General features: G+C 51.9%; 1 protein-coding gene across 1 annotated transcript in view; it reads left to right on the top strand.

The window, feature by feature from the left end:
* The first annotated feature begins 10,772 nt into the window (after positions 1-10,772).
* The window catches only part of MEGF9 (multiple EGF like domains 9), a 47,500-nt gene continuing 40,172 nt past the window's right edge, over positions 10,773-18,100 (top strand). The window contains exons 1-2 of the mRNA XM_066333062.1: positions 10,773-11,281; positions 11,543-11,613. Of these exons, the coding sequence (XP_066189159.1) occupies positions 10,773-11,281; positions 11,543-11,613 (580 nt within the window). The remainder of the gene's footprint in view (positions 11,282-11,542; positions 11,614-18,100) is intronic.

The raw sequence follows: 18,100 nt of genomic DNA on the forward strand, positions 1-18,100 counted from the left end.
CCGTGGAAGCTCTGGGTGAGGGAACCTTGCAGAATGACAGTCCCTGGATGTGATTTTGTGCCTTCCTGCCCATCGTGCAGTCGCTGATGAGGCTCTGGAGTGATGTAGACCCTGGATACACAGGGTCTGCTTGTGCTGGAGGGTTCTCTCAGCATCTCCATGGGCTCTCCATGGCTCTGCCTCAGCCTCAGCCTCTGGCTCAGCAGTGCAGCCCTACATGCTCATCCTTTCCTGCTGCTCATACTTGTGGTGTGAGTAATCTGCCCCAGAGCCTCCCTCACAGGTCATGGAGCCTCTTGGGCTGACCAGAACAGGGTCATGAATTTCTGCTGCTTTCACAGCTCAGCTTGATGGCTCCCTGTTGGGTTGAGGCTGGAGTGAGCTAGGGTTTGCCCTGTCATCTCCCTGGAGCACAGCAGTGTTTTGTGGATACTCCTCCAGCAAATGGTTTTGAAATAAAAAAGTGTTGATTAACCCTGTTTCAGCAGTGTCTGTGTGACTCAGAGTGTGATGGGTATCAGGACACTCTCAGGCAACGTCCATGTCACTGCTGGCCTTCCTCTGCAACAAATGGTGCTCTGCAACAAGTTCTAATGCTAACACTAAACTTGCATATGAAAACTCCTCAATGCTATTTAGCTGGTAGCGCCTGGTCATTCCCCTCAATTCCCAGTGATGTCCCCTTGGGGCAGGTATTAGGGAAATGCTAGCTCTGAGAGCCTTGACAAATAAATCCTCTGGACCTCATTGTAAGGCTGGGAAGTCTCCCACCTCTCTGTTTTTGGAAATGAAGCACAGAGAAATGTTGCTGATCTGGAGGATGGCCTCTCTTCCAGAGCCCAGCACTGGATCTTCTGAAAGGAGAAGGAACTGGCTCCTTTCATTCCTGGTGAAACACCTGGACAGGCTTTTCTGGCTGATTGTAGGACTTGGGCATGAAGCCAGCAAATCTGCAGCCTTTGAATTCAACACTTCCCTCTCCCCTCAAAGTCAACAAGAGCTTTGTTCACCTCTGGAGACCTGAATTTCCACTTTATAAATCCAACCCCCTTCTAACCTGGCATGGGGTGCCATCAGTACTGTTATTCCATTAAATAAGAATAAAATTATCTTTTGTTCCATTTTTCTTGAAACCACAGGTCCACCCTCTGTGTGGTTAATCCCAGATCTGATTCTGCAGGTGAGAAGTCTGTGAGTTTCCAGGACAATGTGTGGCCACAGGACTTTTCACCTTTTCCTTCACACCTTTAGTAGATGTTTCTTTGAGGTGATGCATACAGAATGTTACCAAGACAATGGAAAATCCAGCCTCCATATTGCACATTTCTTCTCCAGCAGGACTTGGAGGGAATGGGGGAGGAGTCAAGAGCATTACTATTGAATTCAATATTATTGAATTCATTATTATTGAAGTCAGAAGGAGCTCCATGAGGCTGGTGGGGAGGGTTGAACTCCCCACACTGCTGACCCTGGCAAAAATTATTCACCACAGGCCCCGGCAGTGCCATTCCATGGGTGACACTGGTGGTACACCAGCACAGCACAGTGCCAGGGAATGAGGACAATGTCCAAAACATTATGCTGGCTTTGACTTCTGAAGCTGGCCCCTTTGGAAACCAGGAGTAGGAATGTTAGGTAATCCTTCATACTTGCAGCCGTGCCAGGTGCTGTGTTGGGATTTTGAGGGGTGCTGTGTGTTGCTTGGGGCCCAGAAGGGGATGAGAAATGTTTCTGCTGCAGCCCAGGGCCACAATCTGCAGGTACTTGCTGGCCAGACACCTCTTCCTGGTCTGGGGATGCAATTCTGAGCCCCAAGCCCTCAGAAGGAGCTGGGCGCCATTGCCCCACCGTGCCACATAAAGATCATTGTCCCTCTGTCCGCAATGTGCTGTCACATCCCCAGAACCGCATTCCTGCAAATCCACGGCGCCTCGGCTGCCAGCGGAGCCGCTGCGATGGGCGGCAGCTGTCGCACAGCTGGACGGGCTGTGTGGAGCAACACTGACATGCAGCGGTCGGCAGCTGCATCTCTGCCTTCCCCTGCTCACCCGGGCTCAGCCTCACCAGGGATGGCCCCAGGCCAAGCCCCACAATGATTCCCAAAAATGTAGCTACTTCCTCGTGGAAAAAACCCATCCCGGCTAGGGATCTTCCTCCCACAACAGTGGTGTTTGCCACAGAGAACTCACCTGCTCGTTAAAGAGGGGGAAATTGCTAGCAGAAGTTTCTGGGTTTTGGTGGGGTTTTTTGGTGGTTTTTTTTTTTTTTTTTTGGCGTGGTTTTTGTGGTGTTTTTTTTTTTCTTCCCTTTTTTTTCCCCCAGCATGTTCTTTAAACTCCTGTACAACTGCCCCATAACACTGCCTGTAAATGACCATGCAGCACCCCAGAGTGTGCTGACAGGCAGCTGTTCCCAGATGAAAAAGTAGCCGCAATGCTGAACCAGAGAAGGAAAAGACTGGGGGGAGAGGAATTTCAGATGTTGGAGCTCTCAGGAGCTCTGGGTGTGATGTTGGCAGCTACATTGCCCAGAAGAGTTTGGCCACACCGGGTGCCTGTGCTGAAAATCTGTCCCTTTTACCAGTGCTGATGTGTTTTGAAACCTGGCCAGGGAAACGGCACGAGGTTGGGGCTACCCTGGCTGCCAGCCCTGCTCCCCAGAGCTGTCACATGGTCACAGTGTCAGCTCATGTGGTACCTGGGTATGAGCCAGCTGTGGCCAGCTGGCCCCATCCTCTGCTCTGCAAGGGTCCCTAGACTTGAGCCCAGTTGTGGATGGATGTCTGCCAGCCTGAAGCACCAAAACCCAGGAGTGGTGATGACAGGGAACAGGCAAAAAGAGAAAAGAGGGAAATTATAACATCTGAAGCAAGGAAAATCTCCCTTTTTCCAGGTTCAGTGTCCAGTTTTTAGCAAACCAGGCATTTACAGTAAAAGTCCAGAAGATGCCGTTGTGACATGAGAAACTAGAGCAGTTCAGGGAGGGACACTTAGGAAGGAAGAAGGAGCTCCAGTCTTAGCACAGGAGGTGCTTTGGCTGGTTTGGTTCCATAGAAGAAGTCAAGCCAGGGCTGTGGTGGAGCAGCAGCTCAGTGGAAGCTTCCTGGCAATGTGTGGTGTTTTAGGCAAAAGACTGAATAAGATTCTTGAATGTGTGAGAAAGGAAACAGTGAGTAGGTGCTGGGAGAGGATTTTACCTTTGTGTGGGGCTGTGGAGACTGGTTCAGGAATTTTGCATCCAGTTCAGGTGCCTGCATTCAAGAGAGGGTGTTGGAGAGTGTTGAAAAGAGCTACAAAAATGTTTGAAAGACTGGAGAAATAGCTTTACAGGGGAGAGAACTTAAAGACCTCCATCTGCTTGCATTATTAAAAAAAAGAGGTTGAGAGGTGACTTGATGACAGTGTATAAATACCTTCAGAGGGGGAAAAGAGCAGGCATTGCAGGATCTGCAATTTAGCAGGGGAAAAAACACGGATGGCTGGAAGCAAGAGCCAGATGAAATCAAACTGGAAATTAATCACCTTCATTGTTTAAAGAAAACCTCAACAGGTCCAACATTTTGGAACAAATTCAAAGGAAAAGGGTGGTTTTCTTCAGTCTCAGTGTCCGAAAATGAAGAGCGGGGAGCTTTTCTCAAAGACCTGTGTTAGCTAAGGCACAAGTTAGCACAGAATGGCTGGAGTTTAATATGAAGATTATTGGGTTGAAACGATTGTGTGGATACACTCAACATTGCAAAAGATGTACTAGCACATCTCTTTGGGCTTATCCATCAGGTTCCTAAGCAGGATTAATGAAGAATATTAACTCAGGAGCAAGGATGAAGTGAAGAAAAGAAAGGGAAAAAAATCCACCATAGGGTTGATTTTACTTACTGGCTTTTAAGGAAAAAAAATAAATCAGAGATAAGGAAGAGCAACCCCCTTGACCCAGATACCTGCAGGTGTGGAGCAGCTGGCCAGTTATGGTCAGTCAGAATAATGCTCTGGAAGTGGCAGGATGAGTTGCTGTCCTGAATTAATGACATGAGTTTGAGAAAGAGTTTAGCTGTGCTAGTGTAGAACACTCTCCTAATGACAGCCTTGAGGCCCTTCTGAGTGCACATGCCAGATCTGCCTGTGGGACGGTGTGATTTTCCCTGCCCTGGGTGCACATCTGGTCCTTTGTTCTGGACAATGGGAAGGCCCCTTTCCTCTGCACTCCTGCCCTTGCTGCCGTTCCTGGCCCTGTTCCCACTGGCTCAGCTGAGCCCCTGCCTCCTCTCAGGCTCCTCACACCCATCCCACTCCCAGCAGCTTGGAGCCAGTTGGATTTTGGGATGTGGTGGTGCCAGGTTGTGGGTTCTCATTGCAGCAAGGAAGCTTAGGCCCGAGCACTTGGTGGAGAAGCAGAAATAAAAGGTTTTGCTTTGTTGGCTGGTGGATTGTCCGGTGTTAGAGCCCAAATGGCCACTCAGTGTCCCACCTGCAGCCCTGGGAATTTCAAGGACCTTGTGCCTTGCCTTCACACTGACACTTCTCTAAATTACTCAGGGGTTACAGGGTTTGGCAGCTGAAAAGACTAAGCACTGACAGCAGTATTGTCCCCAACACTGTCCTTGGCTGGGCTTTATTTCCCAACTCCAGCTGTGTCCCCCAGCCCTGCTGCTTGTGTGATGCTCCAGCACTGGTCACTGCCAGTAATCAGGATGAGCCCCAGCCCTGTTGCAGTCTCCCGGGGAATCACTGAAAGTGGAAAGAATCAAACACCTTGACTGTTTTAGGAGGGAGTTTCGGCTCAGAGCACAGCACCTGGCTCAGTGTGGTCAGTCCCCTGCCTTAGGCAGTATGGGAATAGTTAATAGCCTGTCTAATTTGGACATGCCTCTTAATCCCCTCCCTGTTTATGTCCTAAGTAATAACATGCTTTCAGTGAAAAAGCCCTGAGTGAAAGTGAGTGAAAGGTGAAATGTCTGTGGCAGAAAGCAAGAGATTGAAAGTGTTAACAGAGCTTTAAGGTGGGTAATAGCAGGAGATTTGTGAAAAGGATCTGGAAGAAAAGCCCCTTTTCAAAGGAATTGTAAAGTCACTGGTAGCTCAGTGTTTCACACTCAAGGATTGCCTTCACGATCTGCCATCAGAGGAGAGGATTTACTGCTCTCTTCTGTAGATGAGCACTAGAGAAACCCTTCTAAACACTTTTCTAAATCTTCTTTAAAGGGATGCTCTTCTTCTCCTACCGAGTGTCAGGGCTGTCCCTGTTTTGTGACACACATTAGCAGAAAAAATCAGGAATAAAAAGGGGAGCAGTAAGTACTTGCCATGGAGGGATGCCCCTCCAAATCCCAGTGTCCCCAGGGCCAGGGACTGGGGAGAGGGGTACAGGGTGATGCTGGAGGGTGGTCCAGGGGCTGCACTGGAGAGGAAATATGCCCCACTTGTAGATGTGTGAGGTGCTCAGCTGCAGGCAGAGCTCTTTCAGCAGCAGGAAGGATAGAAAGGGTTGCAGTGGAAATGATCTTTATTGGCAAGTGCAGCTTTGCTGAAATCAACCCATTTTGTGGGAACATGTAGGAAACTACTGATGAGGAAAAAAATCTTGAGCTATTAATTTTGACCTTCAGAGGATAATGTTTTCTTCCAAAGCATTTATTTTCAACAAATTTTTCAGTTTAGTTTTCACTTTACTACTCAAATTGATGCCATTTTAATCTTCCATGTGTGTGAGCTGCTGGTTCCTGGCTGTACCTTGGCAGTGCTGGGCTCCAGTGTCACCTACAGCAGCTTTCCAAGCTACAGCAAAAGAATCTTTCCCCATTGACACTTCTGAAAGCCTTCTCCAGCAAATTTGAGATGGACAAGAGGATTTGGAGATGAAAACACATCTGAAAGCACCACAGTTTCCTCTGGAAGAGAAACTGTACTTTCCAAGCACTCAGTCAGCAGTGCAGAGCCTGACCCTCCCTGCTCAGCCCTTCTGATCCAGCCTCTCAGAGAACAGCAATAAACATACACATTAGCCAATTTATCCTGTGTTTTGTATTTGTAGGACACTTTTGATGTGAAAAGGAGCTTAGCTTTAAATTTGTGTGACCTTGATGTGCTTAAAATTAGGCTGCTCTTTAAATCTGTGTAGAATTGGGACCACATCCCCACTGTGTCCTGCTGATGTCCCCCTGGCAAGAGAGGGTGGTCTGGCAGCTGACTGCATTGATCTGAGGTGGCAGCAGACCTGTGCCAGTGCCGGGTTTGTTTATGCTCACATAGGAGTGGTGGTGACTGCAGCACACAGCATTTGCTGCTCCTTTCACCAGGGCTGGGACTTTTGCTTCTCTCTGGGAAGTTGCAACGACAATTGTTCCCTGTTTCACCCCTGCAAGGCTTTGTGCAGATAAAAAAGGTGTGTGATTCTGCAGAGGCTCTGGGGGGCTCATGGCCAGGGCAAAGGTGAGTCCCTTCTCATCCACATCCAGGATCCAAGGCTCCCCAGCGTGGATTTGCAGGGAGCTGGAGGGAGGGGTGCTCAGGGCTCAGCTCACTGCAGTAACAGGGCTCTCCTGGGCTCACCTTTAAAGCAACATCATTATTTCAGAGACGGGCAGATTCCCTGTGAGCACAGCGTGTGAGCAAGCTGGACCTAATGGAGGAGGAATTTGTCACCTTTGGGAGCTGGGTGATGCTGTGGATGCTCCTCCTGCACACACTGCCCACCCAGCCCTGCCACCAGCAGCTGTGGTCCTGCAGAGACAACTCCCCAGGCTCTGTTTTTTAACTCACTTGCTTTAATTTATATTCAAATCAGAGGATAAATGTAGGCAATGCGTGCGCTCGGCTCAGGCAAGGCTGCTGCTCCAAAGCAACCACGGAGAAGGTGTTTTATTTTTAAAATAGATGAAGAGATGAAGACAGGGAGTTCTTCACTCTGACAATCACCTTCTTATTGCTAATGTTGGCTTGGTCATGAAAACAGAAAGATTTGTAAAAATTATTTGTTTTCCAACACACATGCTGTTTACTTGGCTCCAGCAGGGAAAATAAAGCTAAGACTTCTGCTGGTGCTTTGAATCAGTTCCTGTTGATGACCAGGTTTGTAGAGATGCTCCTGGGGATTTTAACTTCCAATCACTCTTTATTTGATGATTTAAATAAATGATAAATATGCTTATGGAATAATGAAAATATTCATGGAAGAAGTACAGCCTAAAGAATACACTGATGTCCCTTGAATCAGGGCAATGCCTGACAGGGCTCTGCAAAGGAAGTGGAGGGCACCCTGCTCAGGGGCAAGCCCTGCAAAAACCCACTGATCCAGGCTCTTAAATAAAGGTGGAAAAGTCTCCAGCACTGTGTGTGGCTCAGTCTCACAGGTCACGTGCCCTAATAAGGCACATGGGATCTCACTAACAAACCTTTGCATTTTTTGCCCTAAAATATGATCCTGACATTCTTAAAAGTGACAACACCCTTTTGCAGTGTTTTTCATGCACATGTGTGCTGACACTTCCATGTGTTGACCAGGCTGGACTCAACCTTGTGCCTCAGTGCCCACGGCAGAGTTGTTCTGCCTTGTCTTTTCTGGGCTTTGCCCACCCCAGAGCACACAGAACAGTCAAAACCTACTTAATACACATTGACTTAATGGGAATTGTGCAGCAAAATGCTGCTGGGTGCTTGGAATGCAAAGTCTGGGCAGAGGATTCATTACTCCTGGATTGCAATTAATGATAATTAAAAAAAAAAAAAAAAAAAGTTTTTGCATAGAGAGTTATGCTGGATGTCAGATTTAATATCTCATTGAATTATCAAAGCTTTCAAGTAGTGGGTGGTGGAGAGTGGCTTGGGGCTTACAAATAGGTCAGAGAAAGAGCTGGTTGCTAAATATCTGATAGAAATTTTCCACTGGGGAAGAAAATCTTGCTGATTTGATGGAATAGGAACAATTCTTGGGAGGATGTCTATTCCCTTAAAACTTATGGAAAAAGCAGGCATGGAGGCTGGGCTGCCTGCATGAGACCTGGGCTCTGGCTTTTTCCCTGGGGATCCCTCCTGCTCACATATGGATTACTCCCCTTCTCATTGCAAAATGAAAACACAAAAAGAAGGGAAGTGTGAACATTTTGGTGGCATGGTGCCAGCACAGGTCTGCTCTGTGTCTTTGGCGGCTCCAGCTGAATACCCTTGAAAGCAGCCACCAGTTTTTTGGGCGCTTGGGTTTTTGGGTTCAGCCAGGGATGGTTTGGGTCTGCTGCTCTGGGCTGTGGAGTGCTTGCAACTCTGTGTGACATCAACAGAGGGAGCGGCAGGTCCTGCGGAACTGTCCCTGCGCCGGGCCTGGGACGCGCCATCCTCCAACCCCTTCACCAGCGTCTTCCATCCCTTTCACCCAGCACCCGTCATCCAGCATCTTCCATCCCTTTAGCCAAAATTTTCCATCTCCTTTACCCAGCATCTTCCACAGCCCTTCTCCAGCCTTCAACCCAGTCTTCTGGCAGCCTGGGGGGCTGGCAATGGTTTACACCTAAGTGGGAATTCATGCCTCAGGTTTTCCACCCCTGCTGCCACTGGGATGTGGCATTACCAGGAAGGCTCTGGGTTGTGTGTACCCACAATGTGGCAGAGACAGTAAATTTTATTGTTGTGAATCTTTGTACTGATTCTCAGAGTAATTCAGCACTAAAATCAGGCAGCTGGGCAGAAGGAATCTCTGTTTTTGCATGTGATCCCATCTCCAGGGGGTGGCCAGTCCTTTTTCATGGGTCCTGCTGGGTTAAAGATGCCCGAGAACCTCTGACACTGCCAGGATATTCCCATCTCCCTCCTTTGTTGTGGTGACAGCAGAGGGACGCCTGAGGGTAAAGACGTGAAGCACTGACATGCTTAACCTTCTCCTCCCAAGCAGAGATGAGACTGAAATATTTTGGGAACCAGATGAGCAGATCTGGCAGCCTGTGCTGGGCTGGCCCTTGCAGGGAGCAGCCCTGAGCTGAGAGGTGGGCACAGAGTCCCTCTTTTGACTCCTGAGGCCATGCAAGTTCTATTCCAAACTAAGGGAATTTCTTTGTTCCTGGCAACTCTTTCCTGAATCTTTCCTCTGCTCGGTTTCTTCTTCCTGTTCCCGTAGACAACAACCTTGTGTGAACTGCTGGAGGAGACAGTGGCTCAGCAAACTCTCCTGCCACCTTGCCAGCTGTGTTCCCCCTGATCAGAGAGACCCTCTGGTCCCGTGGGGAGTGACAGGCTGGCGGCAATTATGGAAAGCAGATCTCAGAAGGGTTTGTCTCCGTGAGGGAAAAGGTGCAGCAGAGCTGCTGGGGAATAGTAATTACATTATTATGCAGGAATAAAGTCCCGTTTATTTCTGAGAAGGGGATGGGTATGGGGGAAGAGTGGTGAGTGATTGCAGAATAACTATCCTATGGCAGCTATGCTAGGCAGTGTTTCTCTTGTAGGCAACTCCTAAATATTGTGCTAGAGAAGGACTGGCCCCTGGACCGTGTGTACGTGAAGGTGGGGCTGTCCCATCCCAAAGGGCACTTGCCAGCATCCACTGGCTCTTGCAGGAACAAGAGATGATGCAAACACTCACCTGGCAGTGCCACACACCTGCGGGCAGGGCCGGGGAGCCGAGAGCCACCAATCTCCCAGTGCTCTGCACCTTCCCGTGGTTGGATGTGTAGGGATGCTGCTGCTGCTGCCCTATGGCTCTGCCCGGCCCATCCAGCTCCTCCAGCACATCCCAGCCTTGCTTCCACGTGCCTTTGTGTTGATCAGAGCGGCATTTTCCCACGGCGCGGGGCTTGCAGCGCATTCCTGCCTCGCTTCACCACGTGTGAGCCGGCGATCATCCTCGCCTGGGTCCCGTGAATAATTACTATCTGTGTCACTGTGCTTCCTCCCCCCGCGGCGCTGCCGCTCGCTCCTCCGGAACGGGGGGGATTTGGCCAAGGTCACTGCCACTGTCGGGGGATCCCCAGGTGTCACTGTCCTTATGGCTGCTTCCCGCATCCCTGCTGGGTGGGTAGAGCTCCATCACCGGGAGAGGAGCAGCACAAAGGCGCCGGCATTGCCGCAGGCCCGGAGATGGGGAGGCGGCCAGGGGGACACGGATGCAGGTGGCTGCCGGGGGCGTCGTGCCGAGAGGTGGTGACTCCCTCCCGATCTGCCAAACCCCTGCAGAGACCTGCAGCGGGATGCACGGAGCGTCACCTCCTTTCCGAGAACTGCTTCGTGCCCCCATGGGATTCCCCGGCACCTTTCTCGTTGCTTCCCCAAATTAAGACCGGGGAGGATGAAGGGGGGGGGATTTATTTTTTTTAATAAAAATTTTAAACGTAACAAAAATGTAAAGCCTTTTAAACCGTGTATTCTAACAAATTGAGCACACACACCCCCGTAAGAAAGGCAGCCGTGCGTCCGCCCGCCGCCGCTGCGGGGCCACGGCAGCTCCGGCCCGGTCCCCTCACGCCCGCACAATGCCGCCCCCTCCCCGCCGCGCACCGCCCCTCGGCCCGCCCTCCCCCGGCGCTGATTGGCTGCGCTGCGCCGTCAGGTGGGGCGGGCGCGGCGCTGATTGGCCGCGGTGGCGCGGGGCGGGGCGGGCGCGGCGCTGTCAGCCGGGGCGCGGCGCGGCGCGAGCCGCCGGAGGGGCGGAGGGCGCGGGCGCGGCATGGCTGGCTGACTGACTGAGGCGGCGGGAGGAGCCGCCGCCGCCCGGCGCCGCTCCCGGCCGCGCTCGGTGCGAGTGCGAGCGCCCGCGTCAATGAGCGAATGCATGGCGGAGCCCCGCGCCGCACCATGAGGCGCCGGCCGAGCACCGCGCTCGCCCTGCTGTGCCTCGTCGCCCTCCTGGCCGCCGCCACCGCCGCGCTGCCCGCCGAGCCCGGCAGCGGCAGCGGCGGCCCCGCTGAGAACAGCCCGGGCACGGAGCCGCCCGCACGGCCCCGCGGCACCGCCGCGCCCGCACGGGGCAGCCCGGCGCCGCCGCCACCGGAGGAGGAGGAGGAGGAGGCGGTGGCGGAGGAGGAGGAAGAGGAGCAGGAGGAGGAGGCTGCGGGCAGCGGCCCCGCAGGTGAGCGGCCCCCGCGGATCCGTGGCGAGGCGGTGTCAGCGGGGCCACCGGCGGGGAGCGGGACGGGGCTGCGCCCATTCTCCGCCGGGCGGACAAAGGCGCGGCCGGGGACAGCGCGGCGGCGGCTCCCCGGGCCCCTCCGGCTGCGGCTTGCCCCGTGCAGGGTGGGCGCGGGGAGCTCCGCGCTGCGGGATCCCCGGAGCATCTCCCGACTCCGGCCTCCCCGCGGGGCTGGGTGCGCGGCTGCAGCGGCTGTGTCGACCCCGGGATAATCTCTGGAGGGGCAGCTGTGCCTTGCCGGGGCTGTTACCGGTGCTTTTGGGGAGCAGCGAGGCAGGTGCTGGTCGGGATACCCCAGGCGTCTTTCAGGCAGTGGTCCTTGGCACGCACTGTGCTGCCGGTGGAGGAGATGAAGACAGGTCCTTCCCATCATCTGGCATCCAATGTCCAACAGCGTGGATGCTGGCCTCGGGCATCCCCCGATGGGACTTTGTAGGTCGAGTTGCACCACAACCATCAAGAGTCCCCAGTGTCCTACCTCGACATGCTGGCAGCAGAAAGAGCAAGGTTAGTGATGCCTTGGTGTCACCAGAGCCCAGAGTCACCAGAGTCAGGAAGTGTATTTGCAGCTCAGTAGGTGCTGAGGTACTCACATGGTATCTGTTGAGTGTGCAAGGGCAGAAAGGAGCCACCAACTTCATCTTTGCTGGGAAGGATGTGTCTCAGTGCAGCCGGTGCAAGGCCTCATTCTGCTCCTGTGGTGGTCGGGGCTTATACAGAGCTGAGGAAGGTGCTATGGCAACAGGAATAAATGGAATTAGCAATGTAGAGTGTAAAGAGGAGAAAGGTGAAGGCTGGATGGGAGGGCTGTGCTCTCATGTGAAGCTCCTTCTGGGTATAGCACGCACTGACAGCGAGTGACTGGTCACTCACTGGGAGGTGAAACTGATGCTCTTCAAAGCTTAGACTTCAGTTCGCCTATCGATTAAATAGACAAAACTGTGCTGGAGTCCAAGGATGAAGCTTTGTCCACTTATTTTACTGGAGACCTTGGCTTCACTCTGCATTTCCAAAATTTATCTTCAGATACATGGAAATACTATAGCACTGATTCTTTCCTGTTGTATATTTATTTTTTTCTATTTGCCTGGAAGTTATTTGGCTTAAGTATATTGAGCCTCGATGTGAAGAGGATGCAGTCTGAACAAGGGGATTAATCAACTTTTTTTCATTTGGTTAGAAATAAAATCAACTGAAGATCTGGAGTTGCTTGTCTTTCAGACTTTAATTTGCTTTTTTCTGTTGCGGTTTTTCTCTTTGCTTTTTCTGGAAGAGATGGAGTGGCTTAAGATTGGGAACTGCTGATAAAGGTAGGATGAGTTGAGTGTTCTTAAAGCAAAAGCCATTTCTTCTCTTGTGCTATGATCCGACAGAAGGGACTGAGCAACTCAGTGCAGCGCACTGAGACCCTCTGGGTGCCAACCAGGGGATCCACATATGCATCCCAAGCTTCCTCTGGCACATTTCCCTCTCTGACCCCTGTGTTTGTTTCCAGTGGTATCCGTTAGTATCCACTGGCACTGGGTCACCCACCCTGGGCTCCAGTGAATTCATCAAGAGCATCCTGCTCCTGCAGGCAGAGTGACAAGTGCATGAGTTAGCTGGTTTAGCAGTGGCTTTGGGATGCTCCCAGATTCCATGTAGGATGCTTACATAACATCCTCTGTGTTTTCTGCCTTTGGGGCTGTCAGGGAATGGAAGTCTGGGGAATTTTGTGCCTAATACCTGTGCTCCCATGGGCTGCCTTCACCCCTGTGCTTCAGTTCTCACTTGAGAAAAGGGAGCATCTAGGATGAGCACTCCCTACCACCACCCTTGGGTGTGCTGAGTCTGTATTGTGGAGACCAGCATCACCCTTTGAAGTCTTGATGTGCGAATTATTAATGGCTACAGCCACTTAATCACAAAATTGCTCTCTGGTGCCTTTACGCTGTGGTGATGGCCAGGGCAGGAGCACATGGCCAGATTATGTCTTCTCCAAGAGGCCAGTTTGTTAGTCCCAAGCGTGACAGGTTGAGATTAGCCGTGGTTGAGGGGGGATTGCTGGTGTGTTCCAGGGCTGGGCGAGTTTTAGGGTGGATGAGACAGCACCAGGAGGAGATGCTGTCCTTGGCAGCATACCCTGTGTGATGAGGGAGCCTGGGCTGGTCTTATGGGTGGATGGTACAGCCATGGTCTGTGTGGGAGCTGCTGTCCATGGATTTTTGTGGGGTTTTCTGTGCTGCCCCATCTGCTGTGAATTGTGCAGAGGTTTGCTCTCAAAGGCTGTTATGCACCAAAGCCACAGCAAAGCCAGGGGACATAATGGACTTAGCCGAAACTCTCTGTTTGCTTTAACTCAGGCATGTTTTCAGCATCACTTTTCCAGCTCAGGAGGTAATTAATGCATTATGTGCTCTGTTGTATTAAACAAATGGGCCTTTTCTGGTGCACGTTATTGGAAAGGCTTCCCTTAATGTTCGTAGCATTATCACTGATAAGAGGTTGGTATGGGAGGCCTCAGGGTCAGTGGTGTTCAGAGCTACCAAGATTTCAGTTCTGACTTTGGTGCATTTCTCATTCTGATTTAAGAAGCACTCCAGTTTTCCTTGAGCTGCCTGCTTGCTCTGTTCTTGTCCTCCTCCTTTTCCTATATTCATGATGTTTATTTTTCTTTCCAAGCTGTGATCATGTTAAAATCCTGGAGTTTGTTTCTAAGGGAAATAAATTGCTAATCCTTATGTTTGTGGAGACAAGCCTAGAACTATCCCCTGCCTTATCACCAAAGCCTCTAGCACCCACTGTGGGGACTCTGCCTATTCCTTTTATCCCAAACAGTCTCACTTTAGGCCGGAGCTGGAGCTTTGCTGGGGAATCTGGCTTGGGAATGGCTGCTGCTCAGGTGGATGCTTGTGTTGGAGCAGAGATTCAGCTGCTGTCGCCAGCATGGTCCTGGCTGGACTTTCCCTGCCTACTGAACAAAAATCCTCTGTTCCATATGGTTCTTAGGGCAGGACACTGTGTTCTGACTTTCTTCCAACCCCATGCACAGCAGGTGGGTGAGCTGAAAAGCCCCAATGTCCTTTCACAGCCTTGTTGTGCTGGGTCAGGAGGAGAGCTGCATCCAAACCCTGGGTATTGGTGACTTTAGACTGTAGTGAGTGCTTCACATCCTGACAGCTGTTGTCTTCTGTCCTCCTCGGTGTTTTGTCATGCCTCACCTGCCTTCCTGGGTCACCAGCTCCCAGAGTTGATGTTGGGTCAGACTCCTCACCTCTGCACCACGTAGGAGGGGACAATGAACAATTTCTGCTGCAGCCACAGGGCCAGAAATGCAGGTGGCTTGGAGCATGAACCATGGGAAGGTGTCGCACGCTGCCACGGAAATGTGTGAAAGCTGACTCAGTGATGGGTGACGGGTCCCCAGCTGCTGCTGTGGGGCCACCTTGGGCTGGCTGCTGCTGCTCAGATGGAGGAGGTGCAGCCAGAGCTCCTCAGTGGGTTCTAGCTGCAGCTTTGTGTGGGATTAGCTGATGGGTTTAGCTTGTGAAGGGGAGCCTGGCAAATCCCTGGGAGCACTGGGATGACCTGGGAAATTGGCTGGGCACAGGGAAGGTGACAGGTTAAGGAAGGGACTAGTGAGTGCTGGCTTCATCCAGCTGGAGAGGTGGAGGGTTTTGCTTTTGTGTTGGACGTGTGAGAAAGGTCTGTGCATCCCTTCTTGCAGAAGGCGTGATGAGGGCAGGTTTTGGGAGGGTCCCCACAGCACTTACAGGATTGTTTTAGAGGAAAGACTGGTGCAAGCCATGGAGCCATCTGCAGCCAGACCCTCCCACACCAGGGCTATGCCCCTTGAGAGGTTGGGAGCTCTCAGATCTTGGTAGGACAGAAACAGCTGAGTTGTTGAAGGTACCTTGTGTCATCATCCCTTTTGCAGCTCTGGGTGACTCCTCTTCTCTCATCCAGCCGTTAGATCCCTTGGAAAAAGTCTTCCCACCTGTGTATGGGTTCACCTGCCTGAATGCCCCTGCTCTGCCTCTGACCCCGTGGGGAACGAGCAGGAGGAGCCAGGGAGGGTGATCTGGAGCTTTCCTCCTGCTCATTACTTGGGAAGGCAGCTTAAGCCTTCCTTGTTTGAGGGCTCAGGATTGTGTTCCATGTGGTTACAGAGATAACTTGTGTTCAAGGTGCCAGCAGGATTTAAATTTATTTTAAGAAATGGAAGTGAAGGCATGGATGTGAAAGCTGAGGATAAAGAGGATGGTCTTGTACCTAGGATCATCATGGGAGCAGACACGACAGAGAGTGCCTTTTTTTAATCAAATAATAAGTTCGTCTCTTTGAGCTTTAAATAAAGATGTGTTGCCCAGAGCAGAAAATGTCACTCCTTACTTTCTTCCTTGCCTCCATTCTCCCATCTGAATCATTCTTGAATCAGATGCATCCAACTGTCCTGACTCAAGATTGAGATTCTGGGACTTAGAGATGCTCATGAAAATCAGGATATTTCTGGGAGGATCTGTAGAGCATTGAGGGTCTTGTTTGTTAGCTTCTCTCTGCTGGGATCTTGCCTTTTTATTTTAAATGATAGCTGAGATTCAGACATATCACCACTGAGCTGCCACTTGGAAAATTCTATCTGTAAAATGGTACCACCACTGTGAGGTGATGTTATTTATCTGGCTGCTATTGGCCATACCCAAACACCAGCCTGTGGGGAGGCAAAGGTACTGGAGCACTGAAAAAAGAGATTTGTCTGAGGCTATCTGGTAGCAGATGTCCCAGTCCCTTTGCTGATGCCAGTGTCCCTCCAGGCCCTGTGAGGGTGGCTGGGACAGTGCTGGAGTGTCACCGAAGGGACTCTTGCAACACAGACTGGAGGTTTGCACAGGGTGCAAAGGTTGTGCCTGTCCAGACAGCTGGGAAATATGGGGCCAAGCGTGAGATGGGCTTCCTGGACAGTGACTGGTTCTGCCTTGGGAGCACCTTCCTGGTGCTGCCTGTTCTCCCTGAGGCACCCCGGCCTTGACCCTGCCTGGCTGTGCGAGAGGGGACAGGACCTCTGTGGTCAAGAAGTGATGGTGTACTGGGCTACATGAGGTGTGACTCCATCCCCGAGGGGACTGTGTTGTTCCAATGTGGCCGTGCAGGTGGCTGCAGCATCCTGAGATCTGCCCAGCTGGGTGGTGGTGGGCATGCAGCTTGTCCCCAGGTCTGTCTTCACTGCTGCAGCTGACCAGCACGAGGACAGGGACATCAGGACATCCTGTGCCCTGTGGCTGTGGGCACAGAAGCACAGAACAAGCTGTTCTTGAGGAGCTTAGGATCTGGATACAAAGTTCTGCTGAAGTCAGGGGAAAGACTCCAGAGGTTTTTGGATGAGAGCCCTATAAATACCCAGGGCTGAGGCTCTGTGTGCTGGTGGCACTTGTCTGTCAGGGAGCACTGCTGCAGATCTGAGGTGCTTGCTGGTGCTTCCAAGAAGCAACTGAGCTCATTGTGGTGGTGAGAGGCATCTGCCAGCTTTGGGGATAAACCCGTGCCAAGGCCAGGTGCTGAAGGCAGGGATCCTTTTACAGCCTGTCTGGCTGGAAGGGGAGGCTCCTTCTGCTTTACCTCTGACAGGCACTTAAAAAAATAGAACAAAGAAATGATGAGGAGGAGTTGGATTTTTGTGCAGCACCTTGACCGCACCTGAAGCTTCACTGAGCTCTTGGGTAAGGATGGAGCAAGGGCTCAGACTTGCTGGAGTCCGAGTCCTGGAAAGCTACAGGCTGTTTTGCCCTGGCAGGTGCTCTGTGTCTGAGCTCAACGGGGCTGCCTTGTGCAGCGAGGCATCACTGGGTGGGAGTGGGCCCGGAGGGGCACAGTCTGGCACTTCATAATTTGTTTTGGATATTAAGCTATTTTATGCACTAAAGGCTCCATTGCGATCCTACCATCTGCGCTGCCTTGGGGAGATGTGTGTCTCCAACACCCCAGGAGAACAGAACCGGTTGCAATTTAGTTTCATTAAACTGGCTAAAACCCAGATTTCTGGTTCACAGGAAATTTTTTTTTTTTTAAAGTTTTGACTTTTGGGTTGTGTCAGGCTGAAATGGAATGGTTGTTCTTGCTTTGCTTCTGCTTAAGCTTCCAATGAGCTCGAGTGTCCTGCGCCTTGAGGCTGCACTGTAAGATTGTTGTGCCCGGGGCTAAATCCATCCCCGGTGAGGGGCTGGGGGCTGCTGGGTTCCTGCCAGGTGGAAATGCTCCCAAAGTCACAGCAGGGCTTGTCTGGAAGGGTCTTTTATTGGATTAAAGTTTGTCAGTCTGGAAGCATTTCCAACAAGACATTCTAGACTTGGAATAATTGAACCTCATTTGTCTGGCAGAACATTTTCCCCCTTATTCAATAGGAAACTTCCCGATGGTGCTGGCCTGGGTGCAGCTGCCGTTCCTGGAGGAGCAGGGCAGGCTGTCACCTCTCCTGACAGGGTCACTCACACCCCCACGGCTCCTAGCCCTGCATCGAGGGATGCAGGAAAACGGTCCAGCTTCTGCATCCCAGCTGGCTGCTGTGCTGGAGCAGCTTGGCTGTCTCCTCTTGTCTTCCCCGGCGATTTAATAAAGGCAGGGAGCAGAGAGGGGGGCTGCTGGATCCGCGTGGTTTCCCGGGGATTTCGCCTAGCTGCCTGCGAAGAATAGACCCTCCAAACACTGCCGGGGGCTGTAATTGCCTGGGGACCGATTGAGCTGCCCAAAGCGGCTCTTTTGTTGGAGGCTGAATTCCTCCACTGGCTGGTGCTCCTCTGGATCTTCCCATGCAAAATTCCTATCGCCCTGTGTCACCCAAGATGCAGCAGGGTCGGGATGCCATGCAGGCTGCCAGCCCCCGGGTTTGGCAGAAGCTCTGCTCCAGCCCTTCACGGCTCTTCCACCTCCTCTCCCAGCCCACCGCGCCTCTGGACTGCTCCTCATTCACACACGTGGGTCCTAGTTCGGCAGAATGAGGTGCTTTCCCTGGAGCTGCATG

This window comes from Sylvia atricapilla, chromosome 19 (assembly GCF_009819655.1).
Source record: "Sylvia atricapilla isolate bSylAtr1 chromosome 19, bSylAtr1.pri, whole genome shotgun sequence".
NCBI lineage: Eukaryota > Metazoa > Chordata > Aves > Passeriformes > Sylviidae > Sylvia > Sylvia atricapilla.